The sequence below is a fragment of the Crocuta crocuta genome, unplaced genomic scaffold (genome assembly GCF_008692635.1).
Source record: "Crocuta crocuta isolate KB4526 unplaced genomic scaffold, BGI_CrCroc_1.0 scaffold564, whole genome shotgun sequence".
Taxonomy (NCBI): Eukaryota; Metazoa; Chordata; class Mammalia; order Carnivora; family Hyaenidae; genus Crocuta; species Crocuta crocuta.
This window is the reverse complement of record NW_027533010.1, coordinates 817,611-837,378: the sequence shown is the minus strand read 5'-3', so window position 1 is coordinate 837,378 and position 19,768 is coordinate 817,611. Positions and strand designations below refer to the sequence as shown.

General features: G+C 37.0%; 1 protein-coding gene across 1 annotated transcript in view; it reads left to right on the top strand.

Annotated features, from left to right (window-relative positions):
• Window positions 1-19,768, top strand: part of DNAH7 (dynein axonemal heavy chain 7) — a 245,938-nt gene that overhangs the window by 79,398 nt on the left and 146,772 nt on the right. The window contains exons 20-25 of the mRNA XM_077745812.1: window positions 2,037-2,230; window positions 3,661-3,859; window positions 6,906-7,046; window positions 11,509-11,721; window positions 15,214-15,323; window positions 19,195-19,363. Of these exons, the coding sequence (XP_077601938.1) occupies window positions 2,037-2,230; window positions 3,661-3,859; window positions 6,906-7,046; window positions 11,509-11,721; window positions 15,214-15,323; window positions 19,195-19,363 (1,026 nt within the window). The remainder of the gene's footprint in view (window positions 1-2,036; window positions 2,231-3,660; window positions 3,860-6,905; window positions 7,047-11,508; window positions 11,722-15,213; window positions 15,324-19,194; window positions 19,364-19,768) is intronic.

Here is a 19,768-nt window from a genome sequence, read left to right as displayed (position 1 = left end):
ATGCTCTGTCTGTCCCTCCCTCTCAAAAATGAATAAACATTTTTTAAAAGTTTTAAAAAACAAAAAAGTCTGTCTTTCCTTTTCGACTGAATTCAAAGTATATTAACAAAAACATTTTAGAGGATCCTGCAGAAGAATAAAATTTCTGTATAGAATAGTTTACAGCTGGCATTTTTGGTTGATCTCTTAGTTAAGGCTGAGTACCACAAATTAGCTAAATTAGTTATTCTTGAAATTCCATGTTTAATCTTTTAACATTTTCTAAATTTAATATGTATAGATTTTCTAAAATGTCCTGTTGTATTAATAAATGTACTAGTGTGTTCTCACAAGGTTTATTATTTGCTCTAGTGATTAAAATCTTGAATNCTCCCCTGTTCACGCTGTCTCTCTCTCTCTCTCCTAGAAATAAATAAAAAAAAAATTAAAAAAAAATAAAATAAAATCTTGAATGTGTTTTAGTTATCTCTGTCTTTAAAAAATGTTTTTAATTTTTTTTTTTTTTTGAGAGACAGAGACAGAGACAGAGCACAGGCAGAGGAGAGCCAGAGAGGGGGAGACAGAATCCAATGCAGGCTCCAGGCACTGACCTGTCAGCACAGACCCCAACACAGAGCTTGAACTCAGGAACCCGAGATCATGACCTGAGCCGAAGTCGGACGCTTAACTGACTGAACCACCCAGACATCCCTAGCACCTCTTTCTAACACATTGATGCTTATTTAGTAAAGAACTTTCCTTCTGTCATCGATGCCAATGGTGAACACTGACTTTGGAATTAAAAGGCCAGCACTAGACCTGGATGACATCAATCAGGTGTTAAGGAAAAAGAAGGAAAAATAATTTTATTTCAACTATATCTAGATCATATTTCAATAATGTATTTCTAAAGATTTTCATAAACCTGGTGGTTATTCATATGGCTATTTTGAGAAATCAATAAACTATTTACTTTTTAAAAATATCTGTTCTTAAGATCAGCTTTCAGTTATAATTCTGACCTTGCATCCAGAGCATAAAAGAAAGCTCTTTTAAATACTTGACTGTGAGGGGCGCCTGGGTGGCTTAGTCGGTTAAGCGTCCCGACTTCAGCTCAGGTCATGATTTCACAGTTTGTGGGTTCGAACCCCACATCGGGCTCTGTGCTGACAGCTAGCTCAGAGCCTGGAGCCTGCTTCGGATTCTGTATCTCTCTCTCTCTCTCTCTCTCTCTCTCTCTCTCTCTCTCTCTCTCTCTCTCTCTCTCTCTCTCTCTCTCTCTCTCTCTCTCTCTCTCTCTCTCTCTCTCTCTCTCTCTCTCTCTCTCTCTCTCAGAAATTTAAAAAAACAAACATTAAAACAATTTAAATACTTGACTGTGATTAAATGGCTTTAAACCAAACAGCTCATAGTTGCACTTTTGAGTTATACTCAAAAGCCCATGCCTTAAAGGTAGCACAGTTTTATCTTCTAGAGCATTCGGGAAGAGTATCCCTGAAACAAGCAATGTTATCATTTAGTTCCTACTACAGTTTTTGCAATGTAAGATTTTTATTGAAAACTCCTTTCTTCCCCCTCAAACGCTTACATTTTTATCTACAGTTATAAAACAGGGATTGTGCTATTTTATTGATAACAATAATATTTGAAGTAATAATGGTGGTTTATCATTTTCCTCAATGAATAAAAGACAAATATTTCTTATACTAGTTTCCTCCATCCTTTCTGTGAGATCCCTGTTTTTGCCCTAACCCAGTGCGTGAGTGCTCACCCCTCATCCCTCTCTTCCTCCCCCCACGCCTCACGCTCATTTTCTGCCTCTCATACTTTCCAACTTAGAATGAGACACTGTGTGCAACATCACTAAGGATCATGTCAACATGACTCTTACTAATTAAGGAGGCTAGTTAGACCTAGAGTATGTGAGGCTACTTTTTAAAGATATTCATTTAACATTTTGGCTGATCTTTGACTAAAAACATGCAATCTCAAATAAAATATGAATACAAATAAAGCTAGTATCTAGTATTTTTGAGTTGTGTGTTTTTTATTTTTAGGATAAACATGTTCTACAAGTTGTAACTATCGAGAGAATGCTGGAAAGGTTGAAAAAATCAAATGAACTCTTGGAACTCATTCTTAAGGGACTTAATGAATATTTGGAAAAGAAGCGTCTCTTCTTCCCCAGATTCTTTTTCTTGTCTAATGATGAACTTCTTGAGATACTGTCTGAGACTAAAGATCCCACTAGGTAAGTACCTTACAAACATAGCACTTAGCTAAATTTATCTGCTTAAATTTACTTTTTAAAATAAGGCAGGATATAAATATATATAATTATGTTCAGGAACATTCTCAATATTCAGAATAACCATTGTAATTATTTAAAAACATAAGTAATGTCGCTGAAGGTTATTTTTCCTTCCACATTTTCCAAATGTGATCAGTCTTGGGGAGGATTTCATATTTTATCGATTTTCTTCTACAGATTTTTCAGAACACCTCGCTCTCCGTGGCCTGCAATGGTGTCCCACCATGGAGGTGATATCCCATTATTCACCCTTCCATTTCTGCTATAAGAGGGGAAGCCTCCTACATCAGTGTACTGCCATCTTGCAGAATTTGCTCCTTACCTAAATATCTTTGACTTCTTTTACCTCTTCTAGGTTTTTGTGGAGATATGCTCAAAGGTCTGCCCCTCAGGAAGACTTTCCCTGACCACTGCATTTAAGATGGCACCCCTTCCACCACTGCCTAGCCAGTGGATTATCTTCACTACTCTTATTTCCTTTGGCTTCTTTTTCATCATCTGGAATATGCCATAATGTACTTATTTGTTTACTGTCTGATTTCCCCTAGCAGAATATAAGCTCCATGGTGGCAGAGAATTTGGACTTCTTTTCTTCCCCAATGCTGATTCCCAATTCCTTAGAAGAGTGTGTATGTCTAGTAGACAGCAGACAGTGAATGGTTAGTTATTAAATTTGTTAGTTTCATGCCTTGTGCCTTTGAAGTAGGAGACAAGTAATTCAGACAAAAAGATCAATTTAGGCTCAGATTTCCATCTGAATTTTTATATTCTGCTTCTTTATTGCCTATTGGAAGATGAATTCAATTGGCTATTAATAATAAGCCTAAAATAGAGGGGATTAGTCACTTCCATCTAGGTTACAATGACCACAACTGGAAACCTTTGATGCTGTTGATTTAGTAAACTGTAGTGTACTCAAAGTGCTAAACCTAGTTAGTAATTTGCGGGCAGTCATTGAAGATCCCAGTTGAAAAAGCTAGTTTTGTGCATTTGAAGAGTCTTCCAATTAGTGTATTATCTGTTAGTCAGGATTGGTTTGCTCCTTATGTTGCTTTTAACATCTTTCAGTTCATTGTGTTGGAAACAAAGCCTCACGGGGGTCTCCTCTGTAGCTCTTATTATAATTGTAGCTTTACAGGTCTTTTTGTAATTATTCAATTAATGATGGCCTCCTACCAGACTGTATAATCCATACAGGCAGGGATTGTGTCTTTTTCCCTCAGCCTTTTATGTCCAACAGCATCTGGCAGGGACCCGACGCATGATGCACGTTTATAAATTGTGAATGAAGATTGGTACACAAAGATCACTGATCGTTTAGGAGCTGCTTTAATTTGATTAATTCTCTTGAACATTTTCTCCCCTGACAGGGTGCAACCTCACTTGAAGAAATGTTTTGAAGGAATTGCAAAGGTGGAGTTTACAGAGACTTTAGATATTACTCACATGAAGAGTAGCGAAGGAGAGGTTGTGGAACTCACAGAGACCATTTCAACAGCCAAAGCCAGAGGTCAAGTGGAGAAGTGGCTGGTTGAATTAGAGAGAGTTATGATTAAATCCATCCACAAGGTACTCAGCTGTATTATTATTTCTAGTAAAGATATAGAATATTAATGTATCGTAGGGGTGCCTGGCTGATTCAGTCAGCAGAGCATGCGACTCGTGACCTTAGGGTCATGAGTTTGAGCCCCACATTGGGGATAGAGATTACATTTTTAAAATGTCTGGTTAATAAATGCACTGTTTTTTAGACAGAAATTGAGTCTTGAATTACCAGTTAAATTGTAATAGATAGCTTGAAGACAAAGATAGAGTCTATGAAATTAATTTCATGGGGACTCACTTGAAAAATGAGACAAAATGCCATCCATACTACAGAAAACTTGGGTTTCTTGGATTTTAGTCACAAATCCTATTTCTTACAGCTAGAAGCTAGTTCTTTCATCATTAATTAAGTACACTTGGGTCTACAGAGTCTGTCTTTGGTCTTGCCTTGCATGGATTTCTCTAAAGTTTTACATGCTTCTCCTTGATATATAAATTTCTGCTGTGACCCTTTTTGTCCTGTGTACCTACAAAATAAGTACCAAAATGTTAGAAAATCACAAATACATCCTATAATTAATGATAACTTTATGTTTTCCACATCTCCTAAAACATCAGCTTAGTCATTTGTAATTATTTTATTAGTAGAAAATTTCAAGTCAGGGAAACAAATACAGATTTAATTGAGCACTTGAATTCATCTTTTACTGTCTATGGACTTAGCATTCAAGTTCCTCATAAGAATAAAAATCATGATTGAAATGGAGATCAGGAGAGCAGGAATGAGAAGGAATATGGCATCACGTTTTAAATTAACAACAGTTAATTGATGAATTTTTCAGATTTCTCACATATTGTTGAAAAAAATTCATTGGAATCTAAGTGTTTAATGTACATAATGTGCCATAGTGTTGCTCCCTCTTCTTAAGTATAGCTTTAATATCTGCCTGCATAAGAGTTTTTCAGTAGATATAAAGTCACTTGGAGTTTTTCTTTTCTCCCTACTGTGGATTAAATTAAAGCGAATGTCCTTATGGATATAGCTGGTTTCTTTGATTGAATTATTTCTTATGATAACTTCTCATGTGTAGGACCACTAAGTCAAAAAGATGAGGTTTCATAGGCCTTGGTGTATGTTGACAAATAAGGTTTGTTTTATTTATGCAGCTGCAAGCAATGGAAATGAATTTACTGTGACCACTATTTATCAGCCTTGGTTATTTGGTTTGGTAATTGATGTATAAAATGATAACTCATTGCTTTAGATCTATCCACTACAATTACAACTATTTTTTTTAGTTTTGTTTGTCAGAGTGCTTACAGAAGGGATTTTGGTTTTCATTTCAGGGCATTTAGATGAGGTGGTGAGGAAAATATCCCCAGATGTTCTTGTGTAACTTTGTGTTACTGCAATGTGCAGTCAAATACCATACAAAGTAATACAAATAGAGATCTGTGTTACTATGTTTTACTGTATGTATTTGCATGCTTGAAAGACCATTGCATGCTTAAATTAAGTAAATTTTAGGTCATTTATAAACAATAAAAAAGTCATGTTCTTGGCACTTGTGCCCTTTATCTTACTAGATTATCATGTGTATGTTACTTCCAGAATGCACATGTACTTATATATGTGTACATATGTCTGACACACATAGATATATTTTACATACAATATTGTAGAACTTTTCATAATTCTATTTCTCATCATCCACCTATGTAGAAATTGTGATTTAGATTTTGAAGTCTTCCTCTTGTTCTTTGCACACTGTACTTCTAGAGCACATATTTAGTCCATTTTTGACATTTATGTACTGTACCTTCTAGTTTCTGTGTTTCTCCCATCTCTCAGTTGCTCATTTTCCTGCCCTTTCTGTGGCTCCTTCTGGCCTTAGAAATTTTCTTTGCTATCAGTAGCCAACACTGCCTTTCATCTCTGTTCAGCTCCATAAATACCCTAGCTAGACTAGAAATCCAGAAAGGTTCATACATCCTTCTATGTTTCTCAGGAAAATCTAATTTTGATGGTCTTTGCTGAAATCAAACATTAAGGTGGGTATCACCTCATAGACAATGTGACTATTTTGGGTTGAGAGAAGAGATTAGAATGTTTCTCACTGACGGCTGGTACAAAAAGTGGATATGTCAATCCACTTAAAACACATGTAGGAGAAGTACATGAATTAGGCTTAAATCATGTTGCAAAGAACATAAATAAGACTTTCTGGCTTTTCTGATTCCTAACCCTCCATAAATCAATATACCACCATGCTCGTCATCATTGCCTTGGGCGTCTAACTATAGATAGAAAGGAAGTTAGATCTGGAAACACAGGAGGAACATTAGAGGAGTTGTGTGGTTTGCCTGAGAGGGCCTGTACACATTCATGTGCCCCAGGGTGAGTGGGGAGCTGATTAAGTTCAAAGAAAATTAGGGGCGCCTGGGTGGCTTAGCCGGTTAAGTGTCCGACTTTCGCTTAGGTCATGATCTCGCAGTTCATGGGTTCGGGCCCCGCGTCGGGCTCTGTGCTGACTGCCAGCTCAGAGCCTGGGGCCTATTTCAGAGTCTGTGTCTCCCTCTCTCTCTGACCCTCCCCTGCTCACGCTGTCTCTCTCTCTTTCTCTCCTAGAAATAAATAAAAATATTAAAAAAAAAAAAACCTCTTTAAAAAAAAACAAAGAAAATTATTGTCTATGGATTTGACACATCTCATTTTGGAATTACTTAAATTTGAATTTTGCAATAAAATTGCTTGGGCTTGTTTAATCCAGATATATCTCGGATATCTTTGGCCACGACTGGTCACATGAATATTTGATATAATGTGGGTTCACACAAACTGAATGTCTCAGCAAAATAAAATGCTGTGTAATATATGCTTTTGCTCACAGGTATATGAAGAAACTTGAATTTAAATAGTCTAATTGCATGCTTTGAGTCTTCATAATTGGCTAAGATGTTGTAAAAAGTTAAATAGTATGAGTTAATCTGTTTAGGACATGATCTCCTCTTTGTAAAGCTTGTTTAAATAAATCGTGAAACTATCTTTAGCATTTTTTTCCCCTATTAGGTAATTAAAGATGCAATTTCTGCCTATACAAAAAATATGCGAATTAACTGGGTGAGGGAGTGGCCTGGCCAGACAGTGCTTTGTGTATCTCAAACCTTTTGGACAACAGAAGTACAAACAGCTATTGCAAAGGGACAAGAGGTAAGCTTCATTGCCGCTCCGCCTCAGCATTTTTTAAACAGCATTTTTTTAACAGCAGTTTTTCAGCATTTTAAGACAGGTACTATTGCTGGAATATTTTCATTATGAAAAACAAAATAAAGACAATCCTCCCAAAAAGCCAAGGGTACTTTAACCTCAATCTTGTTATTAGATACATTTTATACCTTTAAAAATAGAATTGTAACAGAACTAAGCTTCCGAAACTCAGAAAGATTACGAGGAAAATAACAGAATTCTCTTTTATATCTTGAGTATGACTACCCTGTGAAGACAAGGTATCGGTTAGCTTATTTACTATTTTCATTTTTATTATTAATGTATTGATTTTGTATAATGATTACTAATTTTTTAAAGTTTATTTATTTTGAGAGAGAGAGTGTAAAAGAGAGGGTCAGAGAGAGAGTGAGAGGGAATCTGAGCTGACAGCTCAAAGCCTGAAGCAGGGCTCAATCTCACAAACTGTGAGATCATGACCTGAGCCAAAATCAAGAGTCAGACAGTTAACCGACTAAGCCACACAGGCACCCAGTAATTATTGATATTTTGAACGATACTTGCTTTTAAATATTCTGTTAGGTATATTAGTGTAATAACATTAATTTGATTGCTGTTCGTAATTAACAACAGAAACTACATTTATAGGATTTCAAGCAGGTCAACTTTCAGTTGACTGATGGACCAGTTGGAATGTAATAGTTGTAGATCTTTTGTTTAGAACCGTGAATTTCAAATATATATATATTTAAACGTTTATTTATATATATATTTTTATTTTTTATATATATATATTTAAGTTTAAATATATATATATTTAAGTTTATTTATTTATTTTGAGAGAGACAGAGACAGTGTGAGTGGGGAGGAGTAGAGAGAAAAAGACAGACAGACAATCTCAAGTAGGCTCCATGCTGGCAGTGCAGAGCCTGATGCTCTGACCTGAGCTGAAACAGAATTGAATGCTTAGCTAACTGAGCCACCAGGCGCCCCTCAAAATATATTTTTGACATGGAGTTTGGTATTATTGTCTTTAACTCTAACATACTATTGAACACTGGTAGTGTTGAGGTTTGAGAGAGACTAGTGTTCTCTGTAAGCAGATGGATCCCACAGAGGAAGGAGCTGAGTAACACATACTTAGCTCTGTCAAACTGACAAACGGGTCACATATTTTTCCTGTGGGAAGGGATACAGGCATAGGGCAGAAGTCAAGGTTTTTCTGGAAAAACTCTGCCTTCACGGAACACAAAGCCCTGGGGAAGGGGAGTTGCCTAACAATAGTAAGCCTGTGGAGTTCCTTCAGGGCTCTCGGCTTGTAGCCACGTGTGCTTTCTTCTTCTTTTTCCCAGTGGGCTTAGGGAATTCATTTTCTCTCTTTCTTTTAAGCTACCACTCATTAACCTCCCCACACAGAGGGCTTCCTCCATCACCAGTGTAGGGTGCTGGGGCAACACGTAGCCACCTGGATCTCCCTCCTTGCTTGCTGGCCAGCCCCCCAAACCACAGTACCCACTTTATCAGTCGCCACTGTGGGGACATAGTCTGCAGGGAATGAAGAAGCAAATGTGAGCAGATTAGACAAACCTGAGGGTATCTTGTGAATTTCTTCAGTTTAAATGTGGTGTTTACCAAACTCCTGCCCCTCTGCCAAATCCATATTTTTCTTTGATCTTACTCAGAGCAGGCTGGAACAGGTGGAAGTTGATATAGAGCACTGAAGTGTAAACTACAGTTTCTACTTATCTCCCAAGCATAGTTTGAATCCCAAGGGACATGCCATATAGGTCACTCCCATCTCGAGGTGTCATCTGCTCAAAACTATCTGCCTATAATCCTTACCGTATTGCATATAGATACAAATAGGGTTTTTAGTTTGTTTGTTTTATAGCAGTATGCCCTGATACTGAAATTGAGTTATTTATTTACTCATTTCTCAGTCTATTCAGGTTTTTCTTTCTATTCGTGTTACATAGTGAGGTATGGACCTATTCACAGAGAAAGCCAAAATGGGAACCTATGCTACTTGAGGGTGATTCAGCTTCATAGACTCAAGGTCCTATAGAGCTGCAGCTTAGCAAGATTTAGCAAGTTACACTTCTGTTATCATTGCCTGCCAGACTGCCGTCTTCTGTTGCTTTTTATGGTGCTTTCATAGCGAAGTTTCATGATGTGAAACTATGCTTTATATGGGTTCTTAGAAATTCTTTTTCCTCTGTTTGTGATTACCCTGCTTCATTCTGCCCATGATCTGCTGTCTGTGCCCCTTGTCCCTGTCTGTATTTCATCCATGTTCAGTCCATTCAAATTCTGTAGCAGCATCATGAGGGGCTGGTATGTGTTTCAGTATTCTATAGCATTGATGGTGTTTTTTCTTTTAAATTAATATGTGGGTCTATCATGGGAGGCTAGCATATGTTTTAGTATGATATGTGTTGGTAATGTTTCCTCCTAATTAATGTGTGGCTCACATTTGAAACCAATCACTTTGGTTGAGCAGCTGGAGACTCTTGGCAGCTTCAGAGAAGACTGGATACTTCTATTCTCCGCAAACATCCCAAGTTGTTTAGAGCTTGATGTTGTAATAGCCCTGTATTATACTGTCACACTCCCAGAGGACCTGTTGGATTTATTTATTCAGTGAATGTTGACTGTGGAACTAGTCTGCATGAGGCATTACAGGGGCTGTAAAATGAATGAAAGAATCCCCGCTGTCACAGAGCTCAGATACTGCAGATACTGATGTGATTTTGAGTCACTGTATCATTGCGTATGTAGAAGGATCTAGGTATGATAAAAAATATTTGATTTCAGAAAGGGTTTATTTTGACAGAATAGAATAACTGCTACCTTTAGATTCATTAGCTCACTATACAGAATGGTTTACAAGGAAGAAAATAACAAAAATGTTTTCGATACCATGATTTTTTTTTCTATCTGATCTGAATTCTCATGGATTCATATACTAAATGTTCCTAAAGAACTCAGTTTATTGCAGTTTGAGGTTAAATTTTACTTCTAAATCTGTCTTCCTAGTATAGGAAAATACATTCTGCCAGTGTATGTAGTAATAAATTCTTATGGACATATAATTCGTGCTGTCAGATCTCAACATGAAATTTTTATTTTATGTTTTGTGTTGAACTATAGAATGTGAGAGCTGGTAAGGCTCTCAGAGACCCCCACTTTTACTGATGAGAAAACTAAGATGCACTCACCAGCATGGTTTATGTTCCTAGGATCAAAATGGTTCTTATTAGTTTGTATGCTTAACCCACTTAAATTCACTAATCGGTTCCAAGAATTTAAACACTTATGGCTACTTGAAAATGGCTGGGACAGAAGTTTACCATTCACTGCTTATGAAGGAAGTTAATAGCAATCGATCATGTAAATAATATGAAGGCAATAGTGTTCAAGCACTTCAAACCTTTGAAAGAATTACCTCCTTAAAAATAAAGATGCAATGTTTCAAGGAATAATAAAAGTGCCTCTCAGAGAAAACAGTATGTGGTCTCCAACCCTGTCCTGTAAACCTGTTCTCATTCTTGAAAATGCTCATTTTTAGCTCCATCACTACCACTTACCTGGTCCTGAAGGAATGAAATACACTCACTGTTGCCCAGTGTTTGTTAAATATTATTACAGTGGAGAGAGAATGCCCATCAGCCTTCTGGAGCCTGTTGACAGTCCCTTAAGCACAGCAGTGGTCATTAATTCCAATTTGATCTTCATCATAAACCCTCTTCTCTTTTTTAACTTACTAATTAGATTTACCCACCAAAAGAGAGCCTGGTTCTCAGAACTGGGATTGCTCACCATAAACTAAAATATTAGATGTTTTGTTTGTCAAGATCTTTACTCTTCAAGTGGCACAAATCCAGCTCAGAAAGCTTACACAACAGGACTAAAAGGACTTTGGGATTCGAGGAAGAGCAGTCAGGATCAGGATCTCAGGGCGTCCTTGCTACTGCAGTCTCTCTCCTGTTGCCTTTCCTCCCTGCTGGGCTCTGGCCGACTTTGTTACGCCGTGGGGATGAAGGCTTGCAGTAGCTTCAGATTGGCATGTTCAGAGTCCCCAGACCTAGCGAGAAGCACTTTTTTTCACTGACTGCATAGCAGTTCCTGGGAAGAACTCTGATTGGCCCTAGTTGGGTCACACATCCCCCCTGCTTGCTGCCATCAAGATGGGGCAAGATGATGGACAGCTCACCAGCACCACAGAGCATATAGAAGTGGAAATTGGAGCAGAAAGGATGTTGAGTAGACACAAACCACATATGTCCACTCTATCTGGCCAGACTGGCCTTGTTCACCTAATACTTTTGTAGTAAGAAAAATTGATTATTTTTTAATTGTGTCAAATGGGGAAAAATGTAGAAGTGCTAGCTCAGGATGTTTTTGTGCAGAAGTCTGATCACATTAAATGCATCTTCTTTTCTTTCAGGCTCTCGAGCAGTACTTGGAAAAATGTAACAGGCAAATTGATGATATTGTTACTTTGGTCCGTGGCAAACTGTCCAAGCAGAATCGTGTTACTCTGGGAGCCCTTGTGGTGCTGGATGTCCATGCTAGAGATGTCCTCACATCACTTGTTAAAAAACAAGTTAGCGATGACTCTGACTTTGAGTGGTTAAGTCAGCTTAGGTACTATTGGCAAGTAAGTGATATCACTGAACGTTATTACACAGCAATTTCAGCACATAGCTTTTTAATTTGTGTTTGCTTGCTCATATGGGAAATAGTAATAGAAGATTTTTTTGTTGATGGCTGACTCTACCCAAACAAGCATTCTCCAGGCTGAAGATTAAGGGATCCAAAAACTATATATCATCCGAACAAAAAATCGCATCTTTATCTATATCCAAATCCATACCCAAATTGATAGTTACATATAAATACAGTATATATACATATATGGATGCTCACAAATTGAGTAATTATAAAAATTACTCATTTTAAATAAGCCATTATGCTCACAGAATCTGTAAAATGTTGAAACTAGGCAGTTTAAAATTGTAATTTTAGATTTTGATACATCTGAATAACATAAAAAACCCAGACTTTTATTGTGATTTAATCATTAAAGTCTCTTGTTGATCAGTCGAAGGAACCAGAAACATGATCTGGAAGGAAGGCTCTTATCAGGACCCCCAGGTGGGTGGTCATAGCAGCCCCAGCTGGGAATGCAGGAGAGTAGGAAGTTAGTTCAGTGGACAGGGTTGAACCTGCTGAGAGTGGGAAGAAGGAGCTTAGGCTGTCTGCAAATACAGATTCGAAAGTTCTCAGCAGATTCACTCTTGTGAAAGGCTTGTAGGTGTGGAGTGGGAGGAGAAATGATACAAGAATAAGAGCCCTGGAAAACCATGGGAGAGGTAGTAGATAGGAGCTCTCTGTGGAATCATCATTTCAAATGCCGGATGCTGGGGTGCCTGGGTGGCTCAGTTGGTTAAGTACCCAGCTTTGATTTTGGCTTAGGTCATGATCTCACAGTCATGGGATTGAGCTCTGCGTTGGGCTCCCTGCTGAGCATGGATCCTGCTTGAGATTCTCTCTCTCTATCTCTGTGTTCCTCCTCCTACTTTCTATCTCTTCAATCAATAAATGAATGAGTGAATGAATGAATGAATGAATGCCAGATCCTTCCCTTACCAGAAGTAGGACTTGGGCAAGTTACTTACTCTCTAGAAGCATCAGTTTTCTTACCCACAATATGGTGATAATGATAATATCCACTTAATAGTCAAAATGAACAATTGATTATAAATTTAGGAGAACTAATTACAAGAGAAATTTAAAAAACAATCCTATTTATAGTTGCATCAGAAAGAATAAAATATATAAAAATAAATTCAAACAAGTAGGTAAAAGATTTGCATACCAAAAACTCTAAGACATTGATGAAGGAAATTGAAGAAGATATAAATGAATGGAAAGATACTTTGTGGATTTGAAAATCAATATTGTTAAAGTATTCCTGATACCCAAAGCAATCTACAGATTCAGTGTAATCTCTATCAAAATTCCAATGGCATTTTTCAAAGAAATAAAATAAACAGTCCTAAAATTTGTATGCAGCCACAAAAGACATTGAACAGACCAGGCAATCTTGAAAAAGAAGAACAAAGCTGGAGACAGCATGCTCCCTGTTTTCAAACTGTATTACAAAGCTATAGTATTCAGATCAGAATGGTATTGCCATAAAAACAGACATATGGATCAAGGGAACAGACTAGAGAGCCCAGAAATACATCCAAGCATCTATGGCCAAATAATTTATGACAAAAGAGCCAGGACTATGCAATGGAGAAAGAACAGTCTCTTCAATCAATAGTGTTGGGAAAACTGAACAGCCACATAGGAAATAATGAAGCTGGACCACTGTCTTATACCATACACAGAAATTAACTCAAAATGAATTAAAGACATGAAGGTAAGACTTGAAATCAAAAATTCATAGAAGAAAACATAGATGGTAAGCCCCTTATCAGTCTTGGCAATGATTTTTTTTGACAACAAAATGGCTGCAAAAGCAAAAATAAACAAGTGGGACTACATCAAACTAAAAAGGTGCTATACACACAAAGGAAACCATCAACAAAATGAAAAGACAACTTACTTAGAGAAAATACTTGCAAATCGTATCTGATAAGGGGTTAACTCTAAAATATGTAAAGAACTACTACAATTCAATAGCAAAAACACCAATTATATAATTTGAAAATGGTCAAAGGATCTGAATAGACATTTTTCCAAAGAAGACATATATATGGCTAACAGGTTCCTGAAAAGATGCTGAACATCACTAATCATCAGTGAAATGCAAATCAAAACCACAATGAAATATCCTCTCACACCTGCTAAAATGGCTATTATCAAAAAGACAAAAGAGGGACTTCCAGGTGGCTCAGTCAGTTAAGTGTCTGACTCTTGATTTCTGCTCAGGTTAGTATCTCAAGGTTCAGTTTCTTAGATCGAGCCCCACTTCAGACAGTGAAGAGTCTGCTTGGGATTCTCTCTCTGCCCTTCCCCCACTGACCCACACATGCTCTCTCTCTCAAAATAAATAAATAAACCTCAAAAAAAAAAAAAAAAGGATAACAAAAGGAAAAAGACAAATGCTGGCAAGGGTGTGGAAGAAAGGGAACCTATGTGCACTGTTGGTGGGAAAGTAAACTGGCACAGCCCCTCTGGAAAATAGTAAAGCGGTTTCTCAATAAATAAAAAGTAGAACACGATATGATCCAACAATTCCACTTCCGGGTTTTAGCTGAAGAAAACAAAAACACTCAAAAAGATATATGTACCCCCGTGTTTATTGCAGCATTATTTACAATAACTAAGATAAAGAAACAAACCTGAATGTCCATTGCTAGGCGAATAAATAAAGACGTGGTATATATGTACAGTGGAATATTATTCAGTCATTAAAAAATGAAACCTTGCCATTTGTAACAATATGGATTGACCTTGAGGGCATTATGCTAAGTGGAATAGGTCAGACAAAGACATATACAATATGATCTCACTTAAATGTGCAATCTGAAACAAACCAAGCTCATAGACAGCAAACAGATTGGTGGTTGCTGGAGGCTGGGGATAGGAAAGTAGAAGAAATGGGTGAAAGGCATCAAAAATGCAAACTTCTAGTTATAACTAAGTCATGGGGTTGTAATACACAGCATGTTTACTATAATTAATAGTACTGTACTACATATTTGAAAGTTGCTAAATCTTAAAATTCTCACTATAAGAAAATTGTACTTGTGTAAGATGATAGATCTTAACTAGATTTACTGTGATTATTTTACAGTATACACAAATATTGAGTAATTATGTTTATACTTGAAACTGATATTGTATGTCAATTATACCTTAATTTTAACAAGCTTTAGCAAGTAAAAAGAAAAGAAACTATAGAAAAGATCAGAAACAAATATATTTTCCACAGATATCTATGGGAAATATGGAAGTCAGTGACTTCAGTTACTTATCCAAGGAAATTAGATACTTAGTTCTTTCAATTTAATGATGTCTGAAAAGTGAATTTTAGAGATGTTGTTTATAACATGACAATTATTTTAAAGAGTTGGAGATTTCATAGTATTTAAAGTTTTGTTACTTAAACTTCGTTTTCTCTGATTTATCCTAGGAAAATCATTTAGAAACAAAGATGATCAATGCTGGTTTACGATATGGATATGAGTATCTGGGTAACTCCCCTAGACTGGTTATTACTCCACTCACTGATCGATGTTACAGGTAAACTCATGAATTTAAGGATCTATTGGACATAAATTTCACTCACCCCTAGACCACGAAATCTTTAAAAGAATCATCTTAGACCCAGTAAATGTATTTTATATCTTTTCCTAGACTCTTAATACTCCTCTCAACTTGATCTTCAGTTTCTCCTTCTCTGATGGCTTTTCCCTCTCAGCTCTGGAGCTAAGTATTGCCAGATATTGCTTCTGTTTTTTCATTTTTTTTACATTGTTCATTTCTTCTTTCTTTGAAACTTTCTCTTTGTTTTGGATCATTTGAGGCAAGCTGTTGCTTCTCCAGAAACACAGAAGTTTGTAGATTTCTGTTTTCACGTGCTGCTTTGTCTCATGACCTATGGTTTCCCAAATGTTCTCATCCACTTTCAGGCTTTAATAGTCTACATTCTGAAGATCCATAAATCTGTACTTCCAGCCAAGGTCTCTCCTGTAAACTTGTGCTGTACACATGTCCCGTTGGTTATTTCCATTAGATAGCTCATAGGTATTTACATTTATACTTTTTCTATCATGTTTCTGAATAATAATAAGGCTTTAGCAGCTTTAATCCAAGTTCCTGTATATTCCAAATTATTGTCAAAAACTAAAAGTGTTATTTTTTCTTAAGACATTCAAAGTCCATATAGGTCTAATATCAAAGTTAGCATCTTTCATCCAATTAAAAAAATGTTAATGTTTGTTTTTGAGAGAGACAAGGTGCAAGCAGGGGAGGGGCAGAGAGAGAGGGAGACACAGAATATGAAGCAGGCTCTGAGCTGTCAGCATAGAGGCTGGCATGGAGCTTGAACTCATGACCTGAGCCGAAGTTGGACACTCAACCAACTGACCCACCCAGGCACCCTTTCATTCAATTTAAAACTCTCCTTCTCTCCCAGCTTAAGCTTGACTCAGGCACAAAGCCTGCATTTGGGGAGGCAAACGTGTTCAATCCTTTGTCAGTTTTATCCCTGTCCTTTGCATCCATCCCTCAATATCCCACCTGTGGCTCCTCCAGTGTTGAAGATTAATGGAGGAGGGGAGAAGGAAAGGGAGAGGTGGGTTTATGTGTGACAAATGTCTTGTGTGACAACTATCTCTTGGCTATTTAGTGCCCTCTGTGAGGATACAAGCTTAGATATGCCAGGTCTCCCATGGGATATTTATGTGGGTTTTTAGGAACTGCCCCCGACCCCCTAGTACCTGTGGAAAATGCCTTCTCTGGCTGGCTGCTGGTGACTTTTGCTTCAGCCTCTGTCTGAAGTCAATCACACACTAACATTCACCTTGGGATCTTTTCTGATTCTAAGTGGGTCTTCTGCACAGAGTCCCATTTAATGTGACTCAAATCTACCACCCTTCCAAAGGGATCTGGATCTGGTCAGATGATAAACATACATTTATTTTGCCAGTTGTATGAGTACATCTCTCACTGTCACTGTTTTCCCCAGTTCTGCCATCAGGAGCAGTTAAAGGCATTCTCTTGATGCTAAATATTTTAAGTTGTGATTGAATTCCCATAACCTGTATTCTACAAACTCCAGGGGTCAATGTGTCAAGCTTTTTGAGTAATTCTCTAAAGCCCCTCAGGTAGCTTGGGAGAAGGATAAGTGCTGCTCTTTCTTTTCTACAGAGGAACGGGAAATAAACAACATACTGACAGCTCTTGCCAAAGAAATCTTTACTCTTGATCTGTCATTTACAAGCTTCCTAGCCAATCTCTATATGCTCCTGGTGCTAGGTGACAAACTTTACTTTCTGTAAGATAAGATGGCATATATTGCTCTCAGTTTTGGTTTTTAATAAAAATTCCAAGACAAAAGAGCTCTAGTTGTATACTGTTATGTAGTTTTTTTTTTTAAACAGCTAATGTTTATATAGTGTTTACCAAAAATTTTATCATTGCCTTTACTCACCATTGCTTCTTACTTTGCCTTTTTTCTGCTTTAATTTTTCTTCTTACTAGGCAACATCTTTTAGTAAATATTTCAGTGAAGCTCTGCAAGTAGGAAGCCCTGTCAGTCTTTGTCTAAAAATACCTTTAAAAAAATCTGGTCTTCACTCAATTATTAAATGATAGATTAGCTAGGTATGGAAACTTACATGAATCATAATTTCTCCTGAGCTCTCTAAAGATATTATTCTCCTGGCATTCATTGCTACTAATGAGTAGTCTGTTACTATAGTTATGAAACCTGTGTAGGTAATTTTTTTCAATGGTAGTTTTTAAGGTTTTATTGTTGATGTTCACTGTAATGTTACTAGATGTGGGTAAGTTTTCATTTATCCCACTTGAGACTTTTCACTTCCTACCTTTCTTCAATTCTGGCATATTCTCAGCCATTACCTTTTCAATTTTGACTTTTCTGCAGTCTTTTCCTTCTTTTATATCTCTCAACTTTTTTTATATTCTATCTCAGAATCTTCCTGGGTGATTTCCTCATATATCTTCAAGTGCATAATTCTGTTTCTTCATGGTTATCTATTTAATCTGTTAACTTTTTAAAAGATTGGGGATGCCTGAGTGGCTCAGTCATTTAAGCTTTTGACCTCAGCTCAGGTCATGATCTTGTGGTTTGTGAGTTCAAGCTCCATGTCAGTCTCTGAGCTGTCGCCAACACAGAGCCTGCTTCAGATTCTGTGCCTCTCTCTCTCTCTCTCTCTCTGCTCCCTTCCCCCCTTCTCATGCTTGTTCTCTCTCTCTCTCTCTCAAAAATAAATAAACCTGTTTTAAAAAGCTTAATGACTCTATTTTTTATTGCTAGATTTCAAGTTCTCTCTTTTATTAAATTGGATTTTGTCCTCACAATTTTATTTTGTCTATTGCTTTTTATTAAAATCTAATTGAGTAAACCACCAGGATACCAAAGACTACCATGTATGCAGTAATCCTCCCACACCTTTGGCCATCTGCCACTGCAAGTCTGACTCTTAACTTAGATCTCTCTCTCTCTCTCTCCCCCCCCCTCCCTCCAGTTTTAATTGTGAGCTCATTTTAGTAAGGGTCATTTCCCCATGCAGTCTTACATGTTCTCACCTGTGTAGGTGTCCATGGGGAGCAGTTTCACATTTATCTCTGAAAAGCGCTCTAGGGTCTTCTCTGGTCCTGAACAAAATTTCAGTGTTAATTTCTTAGTTTGGGTTCGTGCACTCATGGATAATGGAAACTGGGACCATACCCCCATGAAGGATGTAGGCTTTTCATTGGGTACTATATGGAGTATAGGCTTCGTAACTCCTCTGTAGCTGATTCTTCTTTGTCTTTCTTGAGTAGGTTGCTAAAGTAACTTTAGTTTTCATTTAGAGATGAGTCAACCTTTCAAGGCTTCTAAGTTTACATAGGTAAATCCATTTCAGCTTTCATCTTGCCCAGTTCTAAGAATTTTTCTGTTCTATGTGGCTGTAAATATGCTTGTGTTTGTATGCAGATCCCAAAGCAATATGTACCTCCATAGTTTAAGCTCCTAATTACTCACAGCTTTGCATTTCCTCTTCATAGGTGATTCCCTTTCCATTCTTTCAACACTGGCTATGTATTTCAAAGGCTACTATTTTTTTTTTCTATGTAGCATTTCTAAATGCTTATAGTTAGGGGTGTTGGATGGTTTGCATTCAGCATCAGCTGAATTCTCCATATTGACCAGAGGCAGCATTGAATTTCAAAAGTGTGTGTGTTCTGATTTTGTCATATGTAATCAATGATTCAGAAATGAAATATGATAACAGATAAAGTAATGCACAAAGATTTTCAGAGATTCATGGAAAGGAAGAAATTATTTAAGAGGAATTTGGCTCTCAATTTAAACTTTTCCTCTATTCATAATTGATATTTAAGAATTACATTATTTATAAAGATTGTCTCTCTTATATTTCAGAACCTTGTTTGGGGCTCTTCACTTGCACCTTGGAGGAGCACCGGAAGGGCCAGCTGGCACAGGAAAGACTGAAACTACCAAAGATTTAGCAAAAGCAGTGGCCAAACAGTGTGTCGTTTTCAACTGCTCTGATGGGTTGGATTATCTAGCTTTAGGAAAATTCTTTAAGGTTTGAATTGACTGGTTTCTTTATAAAATAATAACTTCTTACAGAGGAAGGTCATTTATAATGAAACATAATTTAATGCAAGTAAAAGATTTATTTGTAGTTTAAGTAAAGATTAAAACACTATTTTCATTCTCAAGAGGAGTAGGTATTTCAAAAGCTTACTTGAGAAGAAACTACCCCAGCCTCCAGTCCCTGCTGTAATGGGTCAATATTATTATAGGAATGAGTGGTGTCCTTTCAGTATACTGGGCCAGCTAAAACTTGGAGAGCCAGTATATCATGTAAAGACTGCGGGGAATCTAAAGGCTTCTTTCACCTATGGTTCTTATTATTAACAAGTTATAATGTAGTCATTTAATTTTCATAGATACACTCTAGTTAATCTTTCTTTGTGAATTTAAAGTC